The following is a 27,932-nucleotide window of genomic DNA, read 5'->3' as shown; positions in this document are numbered from 1 at the left end:
TAGCTTCCCCTGGGAAATCTGTGTATATAAGGACGCGATATCTAGAGTCACAAAATATGTAACTTCACTGACATCAGATAATTCATCCAGTATCCTCAATAGGTGAGCTGAATCTTTTAGATATGAGGGAATAAGCTTCACCTCTGATCTCAAAAAATAATCCACAAACTGAAAAAGAGGTTCTAGGACTGAATGTCTCGTCGAGACAATAGGGCGCTCTAGGTAGTAGATATATTTTGGGAGTAGAGGGAAAAGATTCTTGTAGAAATTGAGCCTCTTTTGAAGTAATCATCTTCCTCTGTATACCTTCTTCCACCAAATTTTTAATTTCCAATTTTAAACTCTCCATTGGATCTATATCTAGTTTTATATAGGCTTTCTTATCTGACAGTTGACGTACTTCTCCCCTATACATAGTTCAATCTTGTATTGTAATGGTGTCCCCTTTATCGGCCCTTAGAATCATTATATCAAAATTATTTTGAAGCTCTCTTAGGGTCATGGCTTGATCTCTGTAAGATTATATTTCTTCTCTTGTTTATAATACTGTTCTTCCAATTTCTTTAAATCATACAATACCAGATCTTTAAATGTTGCTAGAAAAGGTTTAAGAATACCTGGTGGGCACCATCTTGAACTAGGTTTCATAATAGAAAGATCCTTAGTAGGAGGGTTCTCCTCGAAAAAAACTTGCTTCTTCAGTGTCTGCTTGGAAGATGCCATGGATCAGGCAGTGGTCTGGGGACTCATCTGAGGCCACCTTGAGCAGCTTCCATTTTAGGGGAGCTTCAGTTCAGCTAGGATCTGGATGATCTCATGGCAAGTGTACTGACTGCAAGCCGAAGGCTTTGCCCGGAATCAGGCCACGTCCCACTGCAGGTTTAGGACATCCTGATTTTAGTCTGTATGGACATCCTCACCAGTATGATGGTCCTCACTCCTCAGGGTAGAGGTACCCTATGTCCTCCAGGCCCCATTTTGAGGGGTCTGGCTGGCTGCAGTCCTCAAACTAATGTCCAGCAGTCCCTCTCCCGCCATAAGAAATAGTTCTGTGCCAGGCCTTCAGCCCCTTTCCTGCACATCGGGGGATGGCTATCTGCTTTCTTGGAGGAATGGGAGACTGTCACATCCGACCACTGGGCCTTGGAGGTGTTGCGTGATGGGCTTACTTTGGAATTCTCCATCCTCTCTCCATGTATTTTCTAGTTTCCCCTGCAGACCGCCCCAAGGTGGCGCTTTGGGTGCAGGCCGCAGTCCGCAGATGTTGGATCTTGTGGCCATTGAGCCCGTGCCAGTGGGCGACTTGGGCTCAGTGAGATACTCGATGTGCTTCATCGTGCCAATGAAAGACTTGAAGTTTGCAGACCAAGCCTGGATATCAAAGCGGTCAATGCGGCTCTGCCAGTGTACCACTTCTGCATGGAGACGGTGCGTTCCTTCATTGATTCACTGATGCTGAGGGACGTTTACGGTCTCCCTGGATGTCACTGAAGCGTATCTGCTTATCCCCATTTTTTGTCCAGCGCACAGGAAGATTTTTGCGGTTTCATGGCCTGGAGCAGCATTTTCAGTTTGTGGCTCTCACCTTCGGTTTGGCAATGGCGCCCAAGACCTTCACCAAGGTGACGGTGGTAGTGACAGCGCATCTTCGTTATCTGGGTGCCCTGGTCCACATGTATCTGGAAGATTTGCTGTTCAATGCTCCCTCTCTGGATGAGGGGTCCAGGCGATTCAGCAGGTGGTCCACCTGCTGTAGAATCTGGGCTGGGTGATCAACCTTCAGTGGAGTCACTAGAAGCCCACCTAGGATTTGGAGTTCCTAGGGGTTCGCTTTCACACGGGATAGAACAAAGTGTTCCTTCCATCTCCTGTCCTGAGAAGATTTGGACAGTCATCAGAGACCTTCTGGCCACTTAGTCCCCAACGGCCTGGTAGTATTTCCAGGTCCTAGGGCTTGTGGTGGCAACATTCAATGGAGTTCCGTAAGCCAGAGCCGGACTGAGTCCCCAGCAGCAGGCTCTGTTGTTACGATGTAATCCGCAGTGGGACCCATTGCTTGCCTCCCGGCCTTGACAGCAGCAGCACACAGCAGTTTGATGTGGTGGTTGCGTCCTATGTCCCTAGCCAGGGGCCTTTTGCTCCAAATTCGTCTTAGGTGACTCTGTCAAAGGACGCAAGTCTGTCTGACCAAGGGGCAATCTGTATGTCTGTTCTGGTACAGGACCAGTGGGCGCCCTCGGGGCGCAAGAGGTTGACTATTTGCCTGGACCTGGGGGCAATTCGGCTGCCTCTTTCGCCTCCGTCATCGAACTGTCCGAATGGTCCCGGACGTGGCCATGGCAATGCCTTACATCCACTAGCTCTTTTGCTGGGTGGAAAGTCTCCGGGTTGCGCTGTCTGCAGCATACATGGCAGGAGTGGACAGCGTTCAGGCAGACTTTCTCAGTTGCCAGACAATAGATCCTGGAGAGTGCCTCTCTCTAGGAGAGCGTTCGAGTGCATAAGCACCACATGGCGACTGCGGTGATCTAGCAGGCCGATCAGTTTTTAGTCATTGTCGAGAGTCTGTCTACGATGGCCTGGATGCTCTGGCGCAGTCCTGGCCACAGGAGGGTCTTCTGTATGCCTTCCCTCCGTGGCCAGTGTTAGGGCATTTGATGCGTCACTTATCAAAGCGCCCAGGAACTGTGTTCTTGGTGGTTCCTGATTGGCCAAAACGACCATGGTATGCCAACCTGGTGCGGGGTCGGAGGGAGGCTGAGTTTGCCCTGTCACCCTTAGCCCCTTGCCCAGGGGCTGATCACTTTGCAGGACCTGGGCCTCTTTGGTCTTGCGTCTAGTTATTGAGCTTGCGGCCTTGTCGGCCTGGGGCTGTTCTATTGAGGTGATAACTGTGCAAGTGGAAGTCCTCAGTGGCGACCTGCGCGTACGTTTGGAGGTGCTACTAGGTTTGGGGCACTAGTCAGGAGGGTTATTATTCTTCCTTGGTTCTTCGGGTGCTGGAGTTTCTAAAGGATGGCCTGCAGGAGGTCCTTTCAATGGCTTCCCTAAAGGTTCAGATTGCAGGTCTGTCCTGCCTGGACCCTTTTGCCTTTAGAGGATTTCTTGGCGGTTCTTCTGGACATGGTCCATTTTCTATGGGACGCAGTTCATCTGAGGTCTCCTTTACGTCTCCCTTAAAGGATATGCAGTCTGACTAGTCTCCGCTCCCTGGCTCGCCCGCCTTATGAACCTCTGGTGCAGGCATCCATGATGGAGCTCTCTCAAGGTGGTATTCCTTTTGACTGTCATGTCAGCTTGGACAGGTTTGGAGCTTCCAGTTCTTTCTTGTCTGGATCCTTATGGCGTATTGCAGATACCGAGTTGCTCTTGCGTACGGTTCCTTCCTTCATCCAAAATTGGTTTGGGTTTTATTTGTGAATCAGGCAGTTTGCCTTACGGCGTTTGTTTCTTCCAGTTCAGGCCCAGAACCGAGTGCTGTGGTCTCTGGTTGAGCGTCATTTAGAGGTAACCAACGAGTTTTGGGTCTTGGACCACCTGCTTGTCTGGTGGGTCTGCTCACAAGGGCTAGCCTGCTGTTAGGGCTACCATTTTGAGATGGATTTGAGCGATCGTTTCTGCAGTTTATGTAGCAGCGGTAAAGAAACTTCCCCTCGTGGTGCTGTCTCATTCTACCAGCGGGGCTTCCTCCTCCTGGTCCAAGTCATTGGCAGTGCCTCTGGATGAGTTTTGCAGGGCTACTACATGGTCCTCCTTGCACACCTTTCCTAGGTTTTACAGGGTTGCTGTGGCGGCCAAGCAGGATGCTGCTTGTGGTGCTCCAGTGTTAGCAGCAAGCTCATCAGTCCCATTCTGATTTTTTGGGACTTCTCTGTTGCGTCCCACTGGTCCCAGAATAAAGTGGGATTGTGCAAGAATGAAAGATTAGGTTCTTACTAGAGAATGACATGGGGAAAAAATTTGTTCCCGTCTCTGTCCCGTCACCGTCCCGTCCCGTCCCCACAAGCTCAGTCCCCACAAACCATCTGATCTCATCCACACAAGCCTTGAATAGTTTTATACTGAACTTATTATATTAAAGTATAAAAAGAAACAATATTCTGTACAATTGTCATTTTATAAATCAAAGTTCTGGCTGCTGAACTAGAGAAAGAGATGTTCAGCTGGCAGGGCTTTGTTTATAAATGTTTATCACCACAACTAGTATACTACTTTATCCTATTCCTAAAGCAAAAAGGAAAGAAATAGAATTATTTTTCTACCTTTTGTCTGGTTTCTGCTTGCCTCATCTTCTCCTCATTCAGTTCATACAATAATAATAATAATAATAATAACAGTTTATATACCGCAGGGCCGTGAAGTTCTATGGGGTTTCAATGATTAGAAAGATGCTACAAATTGAGTGGAACTTACATAGTTGGAGATTAGTGGCTAACAGACACGATTAGTGACTAACAGTTTAAGGGATCAGTTTTTATGGGAGAGATTGTGATGGGAGAGATTGTACAGATTCGTTACCTAGGTACTTCAAGAACAGGTATGTTTTTAGGTGTTTACTAAATTCACCATAGTTATTTGCGTGTATAATTAGTTTTTCCAGGTCTTTGCCCCATAAGGCTGCTTGATAAGAGAGAAGATGTTGATGGTGTCTTTTAAATTTACATCCTCTAGCCGATGGGGAGACAAACTTCAGGTGTGTACTTCTCTTATGTCTGTTGGTTGAGAAAGAGAAGAGGTCAGTTATATATTTAGGGGCTAGACCGGATAGTACCTTAAAACAGAAACATCCCAACTTGAACTTCGCACGTGCCTCCATTGGCAACCAGTGTAGGAGTCGGTAGGAAGGAGTTATGTGATCGGACTTCTTCAACCCAAAGATCAACCTGACCGCCGCATTCTGCACCAGTTGCAGTCTCTGCATGTTTTTCTGGGAGATTGCCAGTTGGGCGATGTTATAGTAATCGAGATGGCTTACCATTAGGGATTGTACCAGAATTCTGAATGATGAAGCGTCAAAGTATGCTCTAATGGACCTAAGCTTCCAAAGAGTAAAAAATACCCTTTCTGACTAGGGAGTCCACTTGGTCTTTCATGGTTAGGCCTTGGTCCAGTATTATCCCCAGAAGCTTCATTATAGGTTGAATAGGGTAGCTGAGTTTGTTGATGCATAGTGGTGTTGTAGTGACAGGTGGGTGTGGCAAGGCTACGAAGAATTTAGTTTTTTCTGAATTAAGCTTCAGTCTGAATTCTGTGGTCCATTGTTCCATCAAGTTTAGTGCATCTGTTGCCATGTGGGTAGTTTCAGAGGAAGAAGTAGTGAACGGGATAATGATTGTAAAGTCATCTGCGTAACTGAATATTTTATACCCCGCTGGGCCAGCTGCATGCCTAGTGATGACATGTAAACGTTGAAGAGCAGTGGGGATAATGGTGACCCTTGTGGAACTCCAGATGGTTTTAGAGAGGTTGTGATTGAAACTTACTTGATAGGTGTGGGACATAAGGAATCCTCGGAACCAGTCAAATACCTCTCATCTGATGCCATCCACTGTCTGCCTTCTCTCTCCCTTCCATCTTTCCCTCCACCCCCCTCCATTGGTCTGGCACCCATCTTCTTCCCTCCACTCAAGTAAATTAGTGAGGCAAGATCTCCCTCAGCTGAACCCATTCTGACTATGTCTCATTAAATCATGTTTGTCTAAATGTTCCACAAATTTATTTTTTATAAAACAGACAAGTTGAGCAGACTTCTACAAGTTCACGAGTGGCTACTCAAGTGAACAGTTGTACGTCAGATATTCAAGGATTGGGGAACCCCAGAAGAATCACAAACTTTGTTTTTCTATTCCAGACTCTACATTCCCATAGAGTCAGATGCTTTATTTCTCAACTGGCAAGGGAAGTTTCTTTATGCCTTCTCCCCAGTTCCTCTAATCAGGAAGACTCTACTCAAACTTTTCGAAGAACAGGCCACCATGATTCTCTTAGCACCTTGATGGCCACATCAACTGTGGTTCCCTCTTCTACAGCTCGATAGCACTCACAAGTAGATGCTTTCTCACTATCTGCACCAGTCTCATCCATCATTGAAGCTTCTAGAAAATCTTCCACTCAACACTGCTATCATGTTAAGTGGACTTGCTTCACAGTCTGGTGTAATCAGCACTGGCTGGATCCAATTGTATACCTTCTACTATCGGTGCTTGACTATCTCCTGCACCTTACCAACTCTGATCTTAAAACTACTTCAGTCAGAGTTCTCCTCAATGCTATCAGTGCTATCCATACATCACTAGATAAAAAGTCATTGTCTGTTCATCCTCTAGTTTCTAGATTCATGAAAGGCCTTTTTCATACCAAGCCACATCTCAAGCCTCCTCCAGTGATGTGGAATCTTAATGTGGTTCTTCCTACTCTGATAAAGTCTCCTTCTAACCACTCTTGACCTCATCTCTAACGTATCTCACTTAGAAAATAATATTCCTCATATCTCTTACATCTGCATACCAAGTCAGTGAGCTTCAGGCGCTTGTGTCAGATCTACCTTATACAACATCCTAGTATGATAGGGTAGTTTTTCCATTCTTATCTGAAGTTCCTCTCAAAGGTTGTCTCAGAATTTAATCTAAACCAGTCTATAGTTCTCCCTATCTTTTTTTCCCAAGGCCACATTCCTGGTGAAGCTGCACTCCACACATTGGACTGTAAACATGCTCTTGCTTATTACTTAGATTAAACCAATCCTCACAGAACTTCCACTCATCTTTTCCTGTCAGTTGATCTTAACAGACTTAGAGCTCCTGTCACCAAGATAACTATCTCCTCATGGATGACAGACTGCATCTCCTTTTGCTATGCTCGGGCTGGGCTGATGCTTGAATGCTATGTCACTATACATAAAGTTTGAGCAGTAGCGACTTCAGCAGATCTTCTCCATTGAAGACATCTGTAAAGCATCCACCTGGTCCTAAATTCACACCTTCACATCCCGCTGCTGTTTAAAAAATCATTCCAGACAGGATAGTCTGTTTAGCCAAGCAGTTCTTCAAAATTTATTCTCCATTTTAATGCCAGCTTCCTCCTACACTTTTGGTTTTGCCAGGCTTATGGTGGTTGTCAGTAACCCTCTTCTCAAGAGGCATGATCCTGGCAGCTAGGGATCCCCATATGTGAGAATATGCTGCCTGCTTGTCTTCAGATAGAGCATAGCTACTTACCTGTATCAGAAGTTATCTGAGGACAGAAGGCAGATATTCTCACAACACTCCCACCTCCCCTAGTTGGCTTTCGTACTGAACTGATGGTTCCACGAGCTTACGTCAGGTGGGAAGGCACGTGCTTGTGTGCAGTATGGGCGTTCTTAAAGATTTAAAGTGACAGTACACTTTTAGACTGTCCATTCCATGGATGTCATCACCAATTGTATATTCCCCATGTTGTATATGGATTCTTTTGTTCTTTAAATTGCCTTGAACCTCTGTAGATATATTGCTATCCACAATTTAAGGATTAGATATGTGAGAATTTCTGCCTGCTTTCCTTGGATAACACCTGCTACAAGTGAGTAACTATGCTTTGTATACTGTTTAAATATTTGTTAATTTGAAAAGATTCAGTGGCCCTTCTGTATCTGGGAGTACCAAGTAGTAAGAAATTTTAGAGCTGAGAACTGAAATCATAGACAAGTTTATTTGAGGCTAAACTCTATGCAATAACTCCCATGATATAGAGAGACCAGGTCACTGATTTATAGGACTCTTGCCATGATATAACTTCCATTTTATCAGGACTCTCTGTGTAATATAATAATATTCCAATTATGACAGCGCTCTACCATTATGTCACATGTGTCAAACACAAGGCCCATGGGCCAAATCTGGCCCTCTTGGTCTTTTTATGTGGCCCGCAGCAATGCTCCCGAACTTCCCCTTCTCGGTGTCCTCCCTCGCCGGTCCGACGTTGCCGTCACGCTGGAAAGTCTTCCGGCTTCGGCAGTGTTGTCCATGGCTCCCCCTCCTGCCTTCTGTCCGCTGCGGTCCACCCGAGCAGAAACAGGAAGTTGCGTGTCATTGAAGACAGACTGCGGCAGGCAAAAAGAAGGAGAGGGAGCCACGTACAACACTGCTGAATTACTAAGGCCTGTAGATTTGGCGGCGACATCGGACCAATGTTGGAGGGAAAGACATGCCAGGCTGTGAGGAGAGAGGGACTGGTGCTGAAGGGAAAGGCAAGCTGGGCTGTGAGAAGAGAGGGATCGGCGTTGGAGGGAAAGGCAAGCTAGGCTGTGAGGAGAGCGAGATGAAGGAAGAGAGGTTGGACCTGGGGTAGTGTGGAGGAAGAGGGAAAAATATATTCTTTAGCACTCTCCAGACCAGTAGAGGTTAATCTTTACGAATGGGTATATATCCAATCATGACCAGCAGGTGGAGACTGAAAACAAAACTTTGGGACAGTATATACTATCCTCCCTTCTCTATTTCCCTCAGTCTTCTTTCAGTCTCCAGCAGGTGTTGATGTGATCTGTACCCATCTCCCTTGGTAGGGCTGTTGGAATTTGTTTAGGGGGTTTATTGTCCCTGTTTTTGGCCGGACGGAGCTTGGGCGGACCCTGTTTGGGGGTTCGTCCGACCTCGGGGGTGTCAAACCCGGCGGGTCTCGAGCGGGGTCCCTCCCCCCACTTCCTCCACCTCCCCACATTTTTTTAGAGGAGCCTCAGCAGTAAGCCTTGCCCCCTAAATCAAGCAAGGCATATTGCTTAGAGAGCCTGTGGAGTCTGTTCTGTAAAAAAAAAAAAAAAAAAAAATCCTGAGGTAGTGCTGGTCTGGAGGGTTGTTTCCCTTTAAGAAAACTGTATTTTACTGTATTTTTTCAACTAACCGGCACTTTTTTACAGCTAGGTCGCGTATGGAGCAATGAGCACTTCTAAAGGGAAAAAGTGCTCATTGTGCTCCAGACGCGAGGCACTCGCGGCCGGCCTGTGCAAGCGGTGTTCAGGCCGGTGCGGTGGAGGAGCTCCGTCGGCAGCGGCTGCAGGCGCCCAGAGCTCCCCGCCGATGGTGCCTCGCGAGTCGGCAGGGAGCAGTGGTGAAGCCCGGTCTTCTCCATCCGCCCACGGAGGGATTCCCCGAGCCGCCGACGGTCGGGTTTTTGAGGATTCCCTCTCAGCTGATTTTTTGACAGCTGATGCCGGCTTGCCTGCTTTAGCGGCTGAGACTGTTCAGGTTTCTCAGCCGCTACAGGCTATGGAGGGAGCTTTTTTGGCGGGAAAGTCGCCATCTTCTCTGTCTGGCCCCTCCATTTTGTTTTCCACCTCAGGTGACCTTCCCCCTGTTTTGTCTATGCAGGGGCAGGTTTCTGCTGGGTCCCCTGCTGTGGCAGGGAGTCCTTTGGGACCCTCGGGGGGTTTTTCTCCTGATTTCTTTTTTTTCTTTATGCAGAGCCTATTTTCAGGCGGCTGGGGGTCCCGGTTGCGCCCAGGGGGTTTCGGGGGGTGGGGTTTCCTCCGCGCTCCCTGCGGCTTTGCCTCTCTCGTCTGGCGTGGCGTCCCCTCCGCCGCCTCCCTTGTCCAAGCGTCCGCGGGTGTCGTGGGACAAGGATTTGTGGTCGGAGGAACGTGTCGGTCTGGAGGAGGACCTGGACACTTCTGAGGAATTCCAGGACCCTCTGGAGGGGACGGAAGCTGGCGGCGGGTTGTCGGGTTTCCCGTTCTCCGGTGAAGAGGCGTCCGTGGTGCGCCTTTTTCAGAGAGATGAGCTGCCTGACCTCATTCAACAGGTTTCTTCGGTTTTGCGTTTTGAGGACGCGCCGCCGGAGACTCCGCGTGTGGGGGACCCTCTGTTACGGGGGATCCGTTCCGTTTCCCGCTCTTTTCCTATGCATCAGGATATTCGGGATATTATTCTAGAGCAGTGGAAAACGCCGGAGACGCCGTTTCGGCTGGCGCGCAGCATTGCTCGCCTATATCCCATTCCTGAAGGGGATCGGGCTACGTTAGCTTCGCCAGTCGTTGATGCGGTGGTCTCGGCAATTTCCAAGCGGCATACCGTGCCTGTTGAGGGCGGATCTGCCTTGCGGGACTCTGAGGAGCGCAAGTTGGAGAACATCCTTAAGCAAAATTTTCAGGTCTCTGCCTTTGGGGTCCAGGCGGCTATTTGTGGGCGACTGGTCGCTCGCGCCGTGTTTCGGTGGGCGGAGTGTGTCTTGGATCGAGAGTCTGATGACTGGTCTCTGGTGGATCAGGAGGTAGCGAAGATTGAGATGGCTGCCTCATTCCTCTCAGATGCTCTATATGACTTGGTGCGGATCTCGGCTAAGTCTATGGCTTTTGGCGTGGCCGCAAGGCGTGTTTTGTGGCTGCGCGCTTGGGCGGCGGATGCTGCGTCCAAAGCTAAGCTTACTAAATTTCCCTTTCGGGGGTCGTTTTTATTTGGGGAGGAATTGGATAAGTTGATTCAGACTCTGTTGGACTCGAAAGTGCCCCGTCTGCCGGAGGACCGTGCCCGCCCTGCGTCTAGGGGTGGTGCGGGCCGGGGGCGTTTGCGGGAATTTCGCAAGTATCGCCCCGGGCGTGGGGCTGCTTCTTTCCAGTCTCCGGGGTTTTCCCGGGGTCGGTTCTTCCAGCGCATTCAGCCCTTTCGGGGGGCCCGTCGGGGGGCAGGGAATCCCTCCGCCGGTTCCCCCGCTTCCCGTCCTGCACAATGACGCCTTGCCGGCGCCCCCTTTGGTTCCGGTGGGGGCCCGGCTGCGCAAATTTTTCCCCAAATGGGCCGAGATCAAGTCCGATCAGTGGGTCCTGGAGGTGGTGCGGGACGGTTATGCCCTGGAGTTCGCCCGCTCTCTGCCGGATTTTTTCCTCGCTTCTCCATGTCAGTCTCCTGGGAAGACGCAGGCTTTTCGCCAGACCCTTCAGCGCTTGCTAGATCTCCGGGCAGTTGTTCCAGTGCCCCCTCCGGAGTGGGGCACGGGCCGGTACTCCATTTACTTTGTGGTGCCCAAGAAGGAGGGGACTTTTCGGCCCATCCTAGATTTGAAAGGGGTCAACAGGGCTCTCAAGATTCCCTCTTTCCGTATGGAAACTCTGCGGTCGGTCATTCTGGCGGTTCAGCCGGGGGAGTTTCTCACTTCTCTCGATCTGACGGAGGCCTACTTGCATGTTCCCATTCGGGCCTCTCATCAGTGTTTCCTGCGCTTTGCGATCTTGGGTCGGCACTATCAGTTCTGTGCACTTCCCTTTGGGCTGGCCACGGCCCCCCGGACGTTCACCAAGGTGATGGTGGTCGTCGCGGCAGCCTTGCGGTCAGAGGGCATCCTGGTACACCCCTACCTGGATGACTGGTTAATTCGGGCAAAGTCGGTGCAGGAAAGCTCCCGGGTTACGGCTCGGGTGCTGGAGTTTCTCCGGTCGCTGGGCTGGGTGGTCAACCTTTCCAAGAGCCGGTTGGTCCCGGCTCAGCGTCTGGAGTACCTTGGGGTTCTGTTCGACACCTCCTTGGGGAAGGTCTTCCTCCCAGAGGCCCGGGTGAGCAAATTGCAATCTCAGATTCGCCTGCTTTTGGCGTCCCGGTGTCCTCGGGCGCGAGATTTCCTCCAGGTCTTGGGGTCGATGGCGGCGTCCCTGGACGTGGTGAGGTGGGTGCGGGCCCACATGCGTCCTCTCCAGTATGCTCTGCTCCGGAGGTGGTCTCCCCAGAGGCACGGGATGGATGTTCCGGTTCCCCTGCGAGGCTTGGCGCGCTGCAATCTGCGTTGGTGGCTCCAGACCCCTCACCTAGTTCAGGGGGTGGGTCTGGATCTTCCGCAGTGGACGGTGCTCCTTACGGATGCGAGTCTCCTGGGTTGGGGGGCTCAGTGTTTGGGTCACTCAGCTCAGGGTACCTGGTCCGCGGAGGAGGCCTCCTGGTCGATCAACTTGTTGGAGACCAGAGCGGTCCGGCTGGCGCTGTTGGCTTTCCACTCCCTTTTGTTGGGCAAGTCGGTCAGAGTCCTGTCGGACAATGCCACGGCGGTGGCTTATGTCAATCGTCAGGGGGGCACCAAGAGCACTCAGGTGGCGCAGGAGGCAGCTCGGCTCATGGTTTGGGCGGAGTCCCATCTTCTGGACCTCTCGGCCTCTCACATTGCTGGGGTAGAAAATGTTCAGGCGGACTTCCTCAGTCGTCACTTCTTGGATCCAGGAGAGTGGTGTCTCGGCGCCATGGCGTTTCAGTTGATAGTGCAGGCTTGGGGGCAGCCCTTGATGGATCTGATGGCCACAAGTGGCAACGCCAAAGTACCCCGCTTCTTCAGTCGTCGCAGGGACGGTCTGGCCGAGGGTCTGGATGCTCTGGTCCAACCGTGGCCAACGGAGGGGCTGTTGTATGTGTTCCCTCCTTGGCCATTAGTGGGCAGAGTTCTGCTTCGCATTGTTCGCCACCCGGGGCTGGTGGTTTTGGTGGCTCCGGATTGGCCTCGTCGTCCGTGGTATGCGGATCTGGTGAGGCATCTGGTGGCGGATCCTCTTCCTCTGCCTCTCGTGGGCGATCTTCTGACGCAGGGTCCCATTCCCATGTTCGACCCGTCTCCCTTTTGTCTTATGGCTTGGCTCTTGAAAGGGGCCGCCTGAGTAAGAAGGGATATTCAGATAAGGTGATCTCTACACTTTTGGGGTCCCGGAGGCTTTCTACCTCTCGGGCTTACGTGCGGGTTTGGCGTCTTTTTGAGGAATGGTGCCGGGCGCGGGGAGTGGTCTCTTTTCGCGCTTCCCTGCCTAACATTCTAGAGTTCTTGCAGGATGGCCTGGATAGAGGCCTGGCTTGGTCTTCTCTCCGGGTTCAACTGGCGGCCCTGTCGGCTTTTCGGGGGCTGGTGACAGGTCAGCGTTTGTCGGCCATTCCTGATGTGATTCGCTTTCTTCGGGCGGCCAAGTTGCTCAGGCCTCCCATACGGCCCTTGATTCCCTCTTGGGATCTCAATCTGGTTCTCTCGGTTTTGGTGCGCCCGCCTTTCGAGCCGTTGGATGGCTGTTCTTTGAAGGACCTTACGCTGAAGTCGGTCTTTTTGGTGGCCATTACTTCCGCTAGGCGGGTTTCTGAGCTACAGGCTTTCTCTTGTAGGGCTCCCTTCCTGGAATTCTCGAGGGAGCGGGTTGTTTTGCGGCCTGTTCCTTCCTTTCTGCCGAAAGTAGTTTCTCCTTTTCATGTCAATCAGTCGGTGGTCCTCCCGGTCTTGGGTAGTCGGGAGGGCTCTTCTGAGCAACGGCAGCTGCGCAAGTTGGATATCGGTCGGGTTCTCCGCGCTTACGTGCAGCGAACCCGGGATTTTCGGAGCTCCGATCATCTCTTTGTCCTTCTGGCGGGTCCTCGTCGGGGGGCTGGAGCTTCTAAGGCTACTATTGCGCGCTGGATCAAGGAGACGATTGCTTCCGCTTATCTTCTGAGTCAGAAGCCGGTTCCGGAGTTTCTCAAGGCTCATTCCACTCGGGGTCAGGCGGCTTCTTGGGCTGAGTCGTCGCTCGTGCCTCTGGTGGATATTTGTAAGGCTGCGGTTTGGTCCTCCTTGCATTCATTTGTTAGACATTATCGGGTAGATGTTCAGGCGCGTCGGGACGCGGTGTTCGGTGAGCGTGTTCTGGTATCGGCCCTTCGGGGGTCCCGCCCGTGAGAGGGACTGCTTTGGTACGTCCCATTCGTAAAGATTAACCTCTACTGGTCTGGAGAGTGCTAAAGAAGGAGAAATTAGGTTCTTACCTGCTAATTTACTTTCTTTTAGCTTCTCCAGACCAGTAGAGGTCCCCACCCTGTCTGTTGTTGTTGTTGTTGGGGCTGTTTTCGCGGGCAGTTTTTGTTTTTTGCTGCGGGTTCTAGTATTTTTCTAGGGCCGGGGAGAATTAAAGAACAGCGGCTGTGGTTCGGCTGGCATAGCTGGCGAGCTGTGGGGACATTTTCCTTCAGGTATTTCTCCTCTGCATTTTCCAACAGCATTTGGGTATGTTATTTGTTACTCCTGTTCGGAGTATTGTTTTCTTTCTGTTTTCCAGTTCTTGGTTCTGCTTGGCTATTCGGCAGACTGAGGGAAATAGAGAAGGGAGGATAGTATATACTGTCCCAAAGTTTTGTTTTCAGTCTCCACCTGCTGGTCATGATTGGATATATACCCATTCGTAAAGATTAACCTCTACTGGTCTGGAGAAGCTAAAAGAAAGTAAATTAGCAGGTAAGAACCTAATTTCTCCTTTGAAGGGAGAACCGTTAGGAAGAGAGAGGGAGAAATTGTGGACTTGGGGGGAGGGAGAAAGGCAGACATGGGGAGGAAAGATTGGATAGGGGTCAGTTGGGAAGAGAAAAGGAGAGAAGTTGGATCTGGAGATGGAAGGGAGGGAGAAATGTTAAGCCTAGGAGTGGAAGGGAGAGAGAGATGCAGCATCTCTTTTTTTTTTTTCCTTCTATCTCATTGTTCAGCATCAAGTGGGGAGGGAAGAAGAGCAACAGAAAAGAGAGGGAGCAAAATGTTGGACCAATAGGAGAGATAGAAGGAAATAGTAGGCTGGGAAAGGAGTGGGATGGGAAATGGGAGAGCTACAGAATAAGAGAAGATGGAAAATTGATAGGTAGCTGAAAATTTAAAAAGGAGAAGGGTGAGAAAGAGGGCACGATTTGAGTGGACAGAGGCAGAAAAGAAAAAAGGAGAAAAGTTGAAAGGGAAAAATCAATATGTTGGAGACAAGGAATGGAGCAAGAGAGAAGAGGAGAAAAAAATGGACAGCAGACACTGGAAAGACAATTAGAAGAAAGATAAAATCAGAAAGAGAAACTGGGACAAAAATCAAAATGACCAGAGAACAAAAGGTAGAAAAAATAATTTTATTTTCTGTTTTGTGATTACAATATGTCAAATTTGAAATGTGTATCCTGCCAGAGCTGGTGTTAGACAGCAAGCGTGAACTAGGACTAGCCGGCGTGGGATTGGAGAGGTTGTATCCTATACTTCTACTAAGACTAACCCCCTCCTTTGCTGGCATGCAGCGTGCGTTTTGGCACCGGCGGCAGTGATTGATCTGACGCTCACAGAAGTCCTGTGAGCGCCCATGCTATGCATCAGCAAAGGAGGGGGTAAGTATCTTAATAAAAAATTCAGCCAACGACTTAGCCTGTGTTTTAGATTTCGGCCCCTTATATGATTTGAGTTTGACACCCCTGCATTATGTCACAGAAAAATCAAGGATCTCGCTGCTTATATAGATTATATGGATATGGAAATAGACTTTAATTTAAGGACAGACTAATCTGATATCATGTGCCATGTTTACATAGGCAAAACAGAGGAAGTTGTATTGAAGAAGCTTGAATATATCTATGCCAAGCAAAAAGCATTGGAAGCTGAAAAGAAAAAGAAGCTGTTGGAGGATGATGAGTCGTCATATTCCTTTACACCTATTGGGCACTTGCAAAATGAATCCTATAGTCCTCCAGAAGAGAACAGAAAACTTCTTATGCCCAACAAGCGGGGTAGACCACTAATACTATCCAGGAATGCACACCAAGTCATAGGTAAGCTTAGGGTAATCGAACATTGCTTTTATCACAAAAATAAATAAGAGCAATTAAGATGAGCTAATGAAAATTCATTTCTACCTCTGAAGTACTTACAGTAACTCTTCATAGTCATCAAATTAATTACTGTGAATCCATGACAAATAATTTTTCTGTTAATTATAATAATTTACCTTCTGTTTTGAATATGTTTTTCTTGTACTGCATTGGTTCATTTAAATTGTTTTGTCAGGGAGCAGATAGCATGGTGAGCTCCACATCTAGCACTTATTTTCGCAACTGACTTACAGGGCCAGAATTAAGTGCAAAGGGAAGCTATAGACCTTTTCGCCAGAGGGTGTTTTATCCTCTCTTTCATTGTAGCAATTGATTGCTGCTCCTTGTGACTCCGGGCAAGTCGCTCAATCCTTCATTGCCCCAGGTACATTAGATAGATTGTGAGCCACCGGGACAGATAGGGAAAATGCTTGAGTACCTGATTGTAAACTGCTTAGATAACTTTGATAGGCTGTATACAAATACTTTAAATAAATAAGTGGTTCCTACCAGCAAGCTTAATAAGGAGCAGGACCATGATAATGAGGTGCCTGTTTGAAATTATTTGGATTTCTCACAAGACCTCCCATAAACTTTGGGCTGTTGTGGTGTTTCCTTCTGTAACAGCTAACAAATACTATTGCTGCAGTGGGAGTTGGCAGAAAGAACAGTCTTGGCAGACTAACAGCCTACTGTCAGTGATTGTGTACAGGCTGTCCTGAACTTTCCAGTGGTGAGAAGTGTATCTTTTGTGCCAGTAGTCACAAGCAAAGAACTGTGAATCCTTTTATGCAGCAGTTTGATGGCATCTCACACTAGGGTATAGGAAGTGACTTTGGCTGAGATTTGGAGTACCATAGAATAATAATAATAATAATTGATTTCTTATATAACTCTATACCGTGAAGTTCGAAGCGGTTTACAATAAAGATACATTTGACAGTACATGGGATAGAAACGGTTTACAATAAAGATACGTTTAGTCAGTACATGGGATGCAAGTGGTTTACATTAAAGATTCATTTTATCAGTACATGGGATATAAGTGGGTTACAGTAAAGATATATTTTGTCAGTACATGGGATGCAAGTGGGTTACAATACAAGTGGTTTACTATCAAGGTACATTTTGTCAGAAGAGTTGGAACAGTCAGTTGTTGCTTGTTAAAAGATTATGGAAGGCTTGCATGCTCTTCAGAACCAGGATAAGCAGTTTAGAGACTTGATGGGATGCCATTGGTGGAAACATGAAAGACCTAGCTCAAAAAAGTGGTAGAAGTTCAACTTTGTCAAGGAACTGTTGTGATTGTGAAATTCATCAACATTTCTAATCTTTGTCTTGTACTCTTTTTCCTGCATTTGCCACCCAGAATTTGTAGTCCAGCAGATTTAACTTTTGTCTGTTGGAAGGCCAAAGTGTCAGCAAGATGTTGATTGTCACGTCAGTAGCTGCACTGTTTCTTGAGTTTGGAAGATGGGAACACACTTAGATAGCTTACATATGCCTGGAAGCAGGTCCTGCATCAGCAGGTAATATTTACCTTTCCATCTACTTTTACACCCAGTTCAACAATGAATATTCAGCACCAACACTCCAAACTGGCAACATGACTGAAATGCTGAAGTTTGAACAGATATGGAGCAAGCAACTGGCAATAATGTGATTCTTTGTCCCATTGGCATAAACTCGATCATTTCAGCTGTTTGTCAGACAAGCAGTAATGAATATTTTTTTCCTCTATGAAGACAATGAAATGATGAGTTGTAATGGAAAATATCTCAGAAGTATCTTTACCTACTGCAACCACTCTTGCTTATTTGCCTTAGTCAATTTAATTGCTTTGCACTTTTTGTAGCATTTCCCAAATGAAGGTCATGACAAACAGTTTCATTCACTGAAATATGGGAAATTTGTAGATCTTGCACAATTTCACATCTAGATCTGTGAGTCTTTGGCTGGTCTTCTGACTCAATACAAGATCATAAACATCATTAATGTTTGCGACTATACGAGTGGTGTCTGGCAGGCCACTACCATTTCAACACTCTGTTGAATTTGTTTAATCAATCTTTTTTCAGCAGCTTATTTCCAGTGCAATAGGATATCCACAATGAAAATGCATGAGAGAGATTTGCATACCAAGAAGGCAGTGCAGGCAAATCTCTCTCATGCATATTCATTGTGGATATCCTGAAAACCTGATCTGCCAGTAGATCTCGAGGACCGGACTTGGGCAGCCCTGTTCTAGACCATAGGGTTATTTCCCACTACTCGCATGGTCTACAAAAGAAATCCACTCTTCCTCTAGTGTATTTCACAGGCTAGAATAGTGCCCTCTAGCAGTCTTTGCTTCTGCAAGCATGACTGCAGCTGTACAGATTCTGCTCTCCCCATTTTATTATTTTAATTTGACATATGTTCGTCCCTTTCGCAGGTATTTTCGCGCTTGAAATGGATTTGAAGCTCTGCTTGCTTCAGAATTCACAGACTTCGGTCTGTAGCTGACAGGCCGATCCCTTCAGGGTACCTGTTAGCCAGTCTGCTTAGTCTTCTTGGACTTCAGGGCTGTCCCTGACCTAGTCTCACTGCCTGTTAAGCGGGGAGTTGAGCGCATACTGTGTAGCGCGCTTAGGGGGCTGAGCAGTGTTTCACAGCGCGCTGGCTGCATTTTCACGCTTCTGCCTGCCAAGGGGTGGGAAGTTTGACTAGCAGCCTGAAGATCAGCTCGTAGGATGAATTTCCAACAGTTTGACAATGAATTCTGAACCGGTCATTGAAAAGGCTGGAGGCAGCAAGAGCTTCTCCTCTGCTGCCCCCGGGTGTTTACCGTCTTGCCGGCTCCCTCCTCTGTCTTGCTGCAGCGTTTGTGCGGCCCCAGAAAAAATTTTTTTCAGCCAATGCAGCCCAGGGAAGCCAAAAGGTTGGACACCCCTGCACTAAGGGCTAGATTCACTAACCTGCCCGATCGGGCCCAATTTGGGCCCAATCCAGGCAGGTCCGACAAATTCACCAAACTGCAACATGCAGATGAAGGCGATCGGAGGAACGTCCCCATTTGCCAGTATGGATCGCTCTATAGCGATCCTGCACATGCGCAAACCATCTTTATATGGTCTGCTCATGCGCTGGACCTCCGGCCTGGCACTTTTTTTTCATTTTTTAAACTTTTATTTACAGCCCATGGTTTTAACCCGCTTAAAGCCTGTGGGTTAAAATCACGGGCTTACACTGCGGGGAAGGGTGGGAGAGTCAGGGCAGGCAGGCGATGAGGGCAGCTCGGGGCAGGCAGGCGATCAGGGCAGCATCGGGGCAGGCAGGCGATCAGGGCAGCTACAATCAGGGCAGGCAGGCAGATTGGGGAAGCAGGAGATTGGGACTGACAGGGCTGAGAGCAGGGCGACAGAAGGCAGTCAGAAAGGGCTTCAGCGACTGGTCCTCAGCAGTTGCTTTTTGGGTTGATCGGCCAGCACAATCGAATCTGCAAATTTGTTGGGGTTTGTTTTTGTTTTTTTTCTTTATTGAATTTCAATTTTTTATGATCAAAATAAATCATATTGAAAATAATAGTATTGCTGGCAATAATTTCTTAATAAGATGCAAGGAAAACATAGTATGTTTCTACTGTACATTAGTCCACTGTTCATAGAGAAGGAGTTACAAATAGTCAGATATTATTACCACTTCATAATTAAACATTCCAGGAAAAAAAGAAAACCGTCTGAATTAGGCCCAGAGTTCCCAAATATGAGCGTTACACTTGTCTATTGGTAGGGGTACTCATTGTCACCACTGCATTATCCACAATAAATCTACCTAATTCCTTTAAAGTTAAATCTTAATATAAAAGTTACCCCCAGTTTTAAAACCTGGGGTCTCAAAAGCAAGAATTGTTTCCTCTTTCTTTGTGTTATTCTAGAGACATCTGGGTACATTCTAATTTTTTGATTTAGAAATGTAGCATCTTTATATTTAAAAAACATTTTTAGTAACCACTCTATCTGAATGAAGTGCCAATTGAACAAAGAGTGTTGCCACACTAATTTGTTCTGACTCTGATGTTTCGAGAATATTTGTCAAGTCTAATTGTGGTTCTTGCTGATCTTCGGGAGTCTTCTTCTTTCCCAAGGAAATATAGTAAATTTTTGAAATGGGTGAAAAGAATTTTGTGGGACTTTCAAAACCTCCAGAAGATACCTTTTAAACATGTCTAATGCTGAAATTGTAGGTAATTTAGGAAAATTAATCAGTCTTAAATTCTGTTTTCTTGTTATATTTTCCAGCAGTTCCATCTTAAAGTTGATAATCCCATTTTTCTTTATTAGGAGCTGATTTTGTGCTCACAATACCTCATACTTTTTTTCTTGATCCAAAATTTTATTTTCTGTTGTAACACAAACCGCGGTGAGAGAAGGCACGAAGCGAATGAAGTTTAGCACAGAACATCAAAGTACAGACTTCTCGGCTACGTGGAGAACTGAGGAGACTCGCCTTGTGCTGGGCTGGAAGGCACTCACACAAGCGCGGAGCAGCTGACTCAAAACTTCTAAAGTTTTCTATAAGCAAATATGCTTGCGAGGCTGTCTGCATCGGGGCTCTGTGGATGACGTCACCCCATGTGAGAATAGCCTGCCTGCTTGTCCTGGGATAATAGGCATAATCACGTTCACCCAGATGATGGTAGCGCCAGACATCCACCAAATCATGCCAGCGAAGGAAATGAAGAAAAGCGCGCCGGTCACTTATAGCGTAGCAAATTGCTGAGTTAGAGTTATCCTCCTGGGGGTAGCAAGTGAGATTGAAGTCTCCCCTAATCAAAACAGTGCCTTCCGCATGATCCAACAAGATACGCTCCAAAAGCAGAAAAAAAGCCCCTTGACCCGCATTAGGCGCATAAACGTTCAACAAACTATACAGTTGTCCATCCAGCTCCCTCTTAAGAATGCACCGCCCCTCTGAGTCTCTGATTACCTCTGTCAAAGTAAATTGGATATTTTTATGAATGAGAATGCCCACCCCCTGCGTCTTCTTATGAACCCTATTAGAGGGTAGCATGGATGTGAAAGCAGCTTCTCAAATTTAGATTGAAAATGTGTTTCTTGAATAAACCCCACTGCCATTTTCAAACGACCCAACTCTTTAAACAGTAAACTCCGCTTTTGTGGAGTGTTCAAGCCACGAACTTTGTAAGATAAAAACCATTAAATTCCAAATCAAAATTGCCTACCCAGCAAAGACCATCCAAATACACACACTCATCTACTCAAAGCAAACAATCCCCAGCCAAACCCCCAGATCATGTACCGATCGGTTTGCAAGCCCTTTGCGACCCGATTTCCCTCCTGCAGTATTCACTAACCTGTTTTGCGATCCGATTCCGATCCACACATGCACATGAAGGGAATTGCATACAAAGTAGGCAGGGATACGATTCACTAAACAAATTTGCCAGTTTGATCCCAGAGGAGGAGGAGATTAACAAAGATGGCGGCTCTAAGAAACCATGGTCTTCAGGTGTTTCCCTACCTAGACGACTGGCTCATCAAAGATTCAACATCTCAGGGGGTTATTGTAATAATAATAACAGTTTATATACCGCAGGACCGTCAAGTTCTATGTGGTTTACAATGGTTAAAAGATGTTACAAATTAAGTAGAATTAACAAGGTTAGAAGCAAGTTATTAACAGCGCTAGAGATCATTTATTGTGGAGTAGGATTGTACATGTTAGTTGCCTAAATACTTCAGGAACATAAGTTTTTAGGCGTTTCCTAAATTCCCCATAAGTAGTAGGCGTGAGCAATTGTTCCAGATTAGAGAATGACATGGGGAAAAAAATATGTCCCCATCACCGCCCCGTCCCCGGCCCACCGTCCCCGGCCCCACCATTCCCTTCACCGCCCCATCACCGTCACTGCCATCCCCTTCACCGCCCCGTCACCGTCACTGCCATCCCATTCACCGCCCCGTCACCATCCCCGCAGCATCCATATAAGCCTTAGTACTGCAATATTTAGTTTATTTCTTTTTTATAAATTCCTTTCTTATAAAGTTCTGGCTGCTGAACTAGAGAAAGAGATTTTCAGCTGGCAGGGCTTTGTTTATAAATTTTTATCAACACAACTGATATAGTACTTTATCCTAAAGCAAAAAATAAATATAATTTTTTTTTCTACCTTTGTTGTCTGGTTTCTGCTTTCCACATCTTCTCATTCAATTCCTTCCATCCACTGTGTGTCTTCTCTCTGCGTCTTCCATTTGCTGTCACTGTGCCTCTCCCTTCACCCCCCCCCCCAATTGGTCTAGCACCCATCTTCTTCCCTCCGCTCCCCCATAGTCTAGCATCTGTCTTCTTCCCTTCCAGCATCTTCTCCCCACTCTGTCTTCCACATTTCCCTTCAGAGTCTTCCTCTCTACCCTCTTTCAATGTCTGTTCTATTCCTTTCTACCACCACCCTTCCCTCCCTCCTTCACCATCTGCTCCTTTCTACCACCCTTCAGCTTCTCTCGCGTGACTTATCTATCTACCTTCCTCCCTCTTATTTTCATGGCACGTTAGAATGTAATTTGTGCAAGCCGCTGGAGCCTGCGAGCTCATCCCTGTCCCATCCCCACAAACCATCTCGCTTTTGTGTTCCTATTTTCCCCATTTCTAATATCTCCCCTATGTATCTGGCATTGCCCCCCTCCCCCCATGTCCATATACCATCCCCATGGCATGTCCCCTTTATGTCTCTGTCCCTATATCCCATGCACATAATTTCCCCTCTTTCTGTTACCTTCCTGTGTCCAGATTTCCCCTATCTTCCTCTTTCATACCAGTGTGTCTCTTCTTTTCAACCCCATCTAGCTTCTTTCCCTCTTTCTTTCCCCGCCCCCTGCTTCCAACATCTGGCTCACCTGCCGGTCCTCCCCTTTCTTTCCTGCTGTGGGTTTCTTTCTTTCCCTCTTCATCTCCTTGGCCCAGAATCTTTTTCCCTTTCACTCCCTCCTTCCTAGTGTGAGCTGGGAACAGCGGTCCAGCAGCCCCTACCCGCCCGATCGCAGCGTTTAGCCAGCTCCCTCCCTCCACCTCACCTTATATGCCGACTTTGCCGGCTTTCTTTTTCCTGAGCCGCACGCATTCAAAAAGCCGCGCATGCGCAAGTTGATCAATCTTCTCCTCTCCTGCAACTTCTTGTTTTCGGTTTTTCAAAGGAGAAGATTGATCAACTCGCGCAGCCTCGCGTGCGCGTCTTTTTGAACGCTCAGGAAAAAGAAAGCCGGCAAACAGCATATAAGGTGAGGTGGAAGGAGGGAGCTGGCTAAACACTGCGATCGGGCAGGTGGGGGCTGCTAGACCGCGCAATCCTTGATGCCTTACTGCGGAGACAAGACCATTCATCGCTCCACGGGGCGATGAATGGCCTTGTCCCCGTCCCCACAGCAACTACTATTTTTCTTTCCCCATTTCAGCGGGTTACTCGCGGCTAGCCGCGGGTAACAACCACCGTGTCATTCTATATTCCAGATCTTTGCCGCTTGATGTGAGAGAAGATGTTAATGGTGTTTTTTAAATTTACATCCTCTAACCGGTGGGGAAACAAAATTCAAGTGTGAGCTTCTCTTATGTCTGTTGTTTGAGAAAGAGAAGAGGTCAGTTATATATTTAGGGGCTAAACTGAATAGTGCCTTAAAGCAAAAGCATCCAAACTTAAACTTCACGCGTGCCTCCATCGGTAGCCAATGTAGAAGTCGGTAGGAAGGTGTTACATGATCGAGCTATGTGGTTCTTACAAAGCTGTTCTGGACACTATCCAACTCAGAGCATTCCTTCCTCAATAACGTCTGGATGCACTTCTTCAACTCTGTCATGCAGTGTCTTCCCGCTCTTCAATCTCAGCAAGACACATGATGGTCCTCCTAGGTCACATGGCCTCCACAGTGCACGTGACTCCTTTTGCCAGACTTCACCTCAGAATTCTTCAGTGGACCCTGGCATCTCAGTGGACGCAGGCTTGCGAACCACTCTCTCAACACATTACAGTCACTTCTTCGTTGAGACAGTCTGTCTGCTGGTGGATGCTCTCTTCCAATCTCTCCAGAGGCTTGCTGTTTCAAACGCCCACTCATTGTAAGGCTCTTACGAAAGATTCCTTGACCTACGCTTGGGGAGCTCATCTCGATGGTCTCTGTACTAAAGGTCCAGCATGGATCGTCAGTGTCAATCTGTTGGAACTCAGAGCGATCTTCAGTGCTCTCAAAGCTTTTCAACTTCTTCTTCACAACCTGGTAGTCCTCATTCGGATGGACAACCAAGTTGCCATGTACTATGTCAACAAACAGGGAGGAACGGGTTCTCCCTCCCTTTGTCAAGAAGCTCTGAAGGTTTGGGACTGAGCAATCCTCCACAACACCTTCCTGAAAGCTGTCTACATCCAAGGGCAAAAAATTGTTTGGCGGACAAATTGAGTAGTCTTCTGCAACCTCACGAATGGACACTGAATTCCTCACCTCTTCACAGTTTTTCACAGTGGGGAACTTCTCTTTGCATCTCCCCACAACCACAAACTGCCTCAGTTCTCCTCCAGGATATATTCTCCTCATCGCCTCGAGGCGGATGCTTTTCTACTGGAATGGCAAATCTCTTCCTGTATACATTCCCTCCATTCCCTCTCATTCTCAAGACTCTTGTCAAGTTGAAGAACGATCATGCCACCATGATTCTGATTGCTCCTCGGTGGCCAAGACAATCTTGGTACTCCCTTCTACTTCAACTCAGCAGCAGGGAGCCATACCTTCTACCACTTTTTCCGTCTCTGCTTACAAGTCAAATGTCTCTACTTCATCCTAACCTGCAGTCTCTGCACCTGACAGCTTGGTACCTTTCAACATAACTTCTCTTCGATTTTCTCAACCTGTACAAGACATTTTAGAAGCTTGGTCCTAAATGGCATAACTGGGCAAACAAAAGAAGTAGAAGTCACGGTCCCGCTGGGGACGAGCGATCACAGTATGATCTACTTTAAACTTGACATCGGAAAGGGGAAGCGAACCAAGACCCTAACCACAACCTTTAACTTTAAAAAAGGAAGATATGACAACATGAGAGCCATGGTAAGAAAACGGATCAAAAAAAGGATAGCTGAAATCGAAACGGTAGAGCAAGCATGGTCCCTACTAAAAAATACTATCACCGAAGCACAGAATCTATACATTCCGCAGATAACCAAAGGAAGGAAAACTAAAGCCAAAAGAGAACCAGCTTGGCTTACCAAAGAGGTGAAGGATGCAGTTAGGGAAAAGAAGGACTCTTTTAAAAAATGGAAACGCGAGAATACAACCGAGGCTTGGAACAGTCACAAAGATGACCAGAAGAAGTGCCACAAGGCGGTGAGAGAAGCCAAAAGGGCCTATGAGGAAAAGATAGCCCAAGAGGCCAAAAACTTCAAACCCTTTTTTAGATATGTTAAGGGGAAAAAACCTGCAAAGGAGACAGTAGGCCCTCTCGACGACCAAGGAAGAAAAGGATACATCAAAGAAGACAAACAGATTGCAGACAGATTAAATTCCTTCTTTGCTTCTGTCTTTACCAAGGAAGATGCCACTTCAATACCCGAAACAGTGAAAGTTTTCAAGGGAGAAATAGAGGAGAGCCTCACCACAGTGAAGGTGGATCTGGACCAGATATACTATCAGATTGACAAACTAAAAAGTGACAAATCCCCTGGCCCAGATGGAATTCACCCGAGAGTATTAAAGGAACTAAAGGTGGAAATCGGAGAACTACTGCAATCCCTCGCTAACATGTCAATTAGAACCGGACGGATACCAGAAGACTGGAAGATAGCGAACGTCATCCCAATCTTCAAAAAAGGATCAAGGGGAGAACCAGGAAACTATAGACCTGTGAGTCTCACATCAGTCCCTGGGAAAATGGTTGAGGCTTTGATTAAAGACAGCATAGTACAGCATCTAGATAACCATGACCCGCTGAAAGGTAGTCAGCATGGCTTCAGGAAAGGAAAGTTGTGCTTGACCAACTTACTTCAATTTTTTGAGGAAGTGAACAAACAAGTCGATAGCGGAGAACCGGTAGACGTAATATACTTGGACTTCCAGAAAGCGTTCGACAAAGTACCTCATGCAAGACTTCTCAAAAAACTACAAAGTCATGGAATAGAAGGGGATGTACTAAGATGGATAGGAAAATGGCTGGAAAACAGAAGACAGAGAGTGGGCATAAATGGGAAGTACTCAGACTGGAAAAAAGTAACTAGCGGTGTGCCTCAGGGCTCGGTTCTTGGGCCTATCTTATTCAATATCTTCGTAAATGACTTGGAAGAAGAAACAACCAGTGTTATTGTCAAGTTTGCAGATGACACAAAGCTATGCCGGACAATCAGGTCACAAAAAGACAGCGAGGAACTTCAGAGAGATTTAAAGCAACTTGAGAGATGGGCAGAAAATTGGCAGATGAGTTTTAATGTGGAAAAATGCAAAGTGATGCACCTGGGCAGAAAAAACAAGGAGCATGAGTATAAACTGTTAGGTATAACATTGGGGAAGAGCGAACAAGAAAAAGACTTAGGGGTACTGATAGACAGGACCCTAAAGCCGTCGGCTCAATGCGCAGCGGCGGCAAAGAAAGCTAACAGGATGTTAGGCATGATAAAGAAGGGAATCACGAGTAGATCAAGGGAGGTCATAATGCCGCTTTATAGAGCAATGGTCAGACCACACTTGGAATACTGTGTCCAACACTGGACTCCATACCTGAAGAAGGATATAACACTGCTGGAGAAGGTGCAGAGGCGAGCGACGAAGCTAGTAGAAGGTATGGAGAACTTGAGCTACAAGGATCGCCTCAGAAAACTGGGATTATTCACCCTTGGGAAGAGAAGACTGAGAGGGGATCTGATAGAGACTTTTAAATTGCTAAAAGGAATCGACAAAATGGAGCAAGCTCACTCACCAGCAGGGGGAAAGGATGGAGAGCAAGAAATAGCCTTATTCACATTGGCGAATGTGACCCAGACTCGGACCAGAGGTCATGGCCTGAAGCTGAGAGGGGACACGGCCAGGACAAATGTCAGAAAGTTCTGCTTCACACAGCGAGTGGTGAACGCCTGGAACTCTCTCCCGAAAGAGATGGTGGAGGAAACTACCATTCTAGGATTTAAGGGAAAATTGGACGCACATCTTCTTGCAGGACACATTGAGGGATACGAGTGACTAATGTATGCGTCAGGGTATGCCTGGCTGAGCCTCAACATGTGCGGATCACCGGACTGGATGGACCCCAGGTCTGATCCGGTGCAGGCATTTCTTATGTTCTTATGTTCTTAAGCTTCTAGGAAGGCTACCACTAGACAATGTTACCACCAAAAATGGACTAGATTTTCTACATGGTGCATTTCTCGCAATAAGGAGCCTCAACATTCCTCCTTATCTTCTGAGCTGGATTATCTTTTGCACTTATCCACATCGATCCGAGTCTGTCTCAGTGCAATTGCTGCTTTCCATCAGCCTATTGAAGAGAAACCCCTCTCTGCTCATCCGTTGGTTTCCAGATTCATGAAAGGACTCTTCAATGTCAAACCTCCTCTCAAACCACCTCCGGTGGTTTGGGACTTCAATGTTGTTCTGGCTCAACTGATGAAGCCTCCATGTGAACCAATGTCTACGGCTCATCTGAAGTATCTCACTTCAAAAGTGGTGTTTCTCATTGCCCTCACATCTGCTCAAAGAGTCAGTGAGCTGCAAGCTTTAGTTGCTGATCCACCTTTCACTATGTTCCATCATGACAAGGAGGCCCTCCGTACTCATCCTAAATTCCTACCTAAAGTGGTTTCAGAATTTCATCTCAATCAATCTATTGTACTTTCAGTGTTTTTTCCAAGACCTCATTCTAATCCTGGAGAATCAGCTTTGGCCTTCTACTTGGAACGCACCAAACCACACAGAACTCCTCAACTTTTTGTCTCCTTCAATCCAAACAAGTTGGGACATAAGAACATAAGAAGTTGCCTCCGCTGGGTCAGACCAGAGGTCCATAGCGCCCAGCAGTTTGTCTCCCACGGCGGCCCATCAGGTCCATGACCTGTAAGGTGATCCTTGTCTAAACCCTTTAATCCCCCTTTTCCTTATATCTATACCCTTTCATAGCCTATCTTTACCTCTATCTATATCCCTCAATCCCCGTATCCTTCAGGAATTTATCCAATCTCTAAGTGTATCCTCTCCAACTGATGGCTGCTTGTATCTTTTTCTGCTATGCCCAGACTGGACTACATCTACAGAGTCGAGTCACAGCCCATAAAGTCAGAGCCATGGTGGTTTCAGTAGCTTTCCTCAGTTCCACTCCTATAGAGGAAATTTGCAAAGCTGCCAC

The 27,932-nt window shown here is 47.3% G+C and overlaps 1 protein-coding gene across 7 annotated transcripts in view; it reads left to right on the top strand.

The window, feature by feature from the left end:
• MGA (MAX dimerization protein MGA) overlaps positions 1-27,932 on the top strand; it is a 479,481-nt gene that overhangs the window by 415,429 nt on the left and 36,120 nt on the right. For all 7 annotated transcript variants that reach the window (XM_033951892.1, XM_033951893.1, XM_033951894.1 and 4 more), the window contains one exon: positions 15,288-15,524. In XM_033951892.1, coding sequence (XP_033807783.1) covers positions 15,288-15,524 — 237 coding nt within the window. The remainder of the gene's footprint in view (positions 1-15,287; positions 15,525-27,932) is intronic.

Source organism: Geotrypetes seraphini, chromosome 7, assembly GCF_902459505.1.
Source record: "Geotrypetes seraphini chromosome 7, aGeoSer1.1, whole genome shotgun sequence".
Classification (NCBI taxonomy): domain Eukaryota; kingdom Metazoa; phylum Chordata; class Amphibia; order Gymnophiona; family Dermophiidae; genus Geotrypetes; species Geotrypetes seraphini.
The sequence above is the reverse complement of the archived record's forward strand: the minus strand, read 5'-3'. Positions and strand labels throughout refer to the sequence as shown.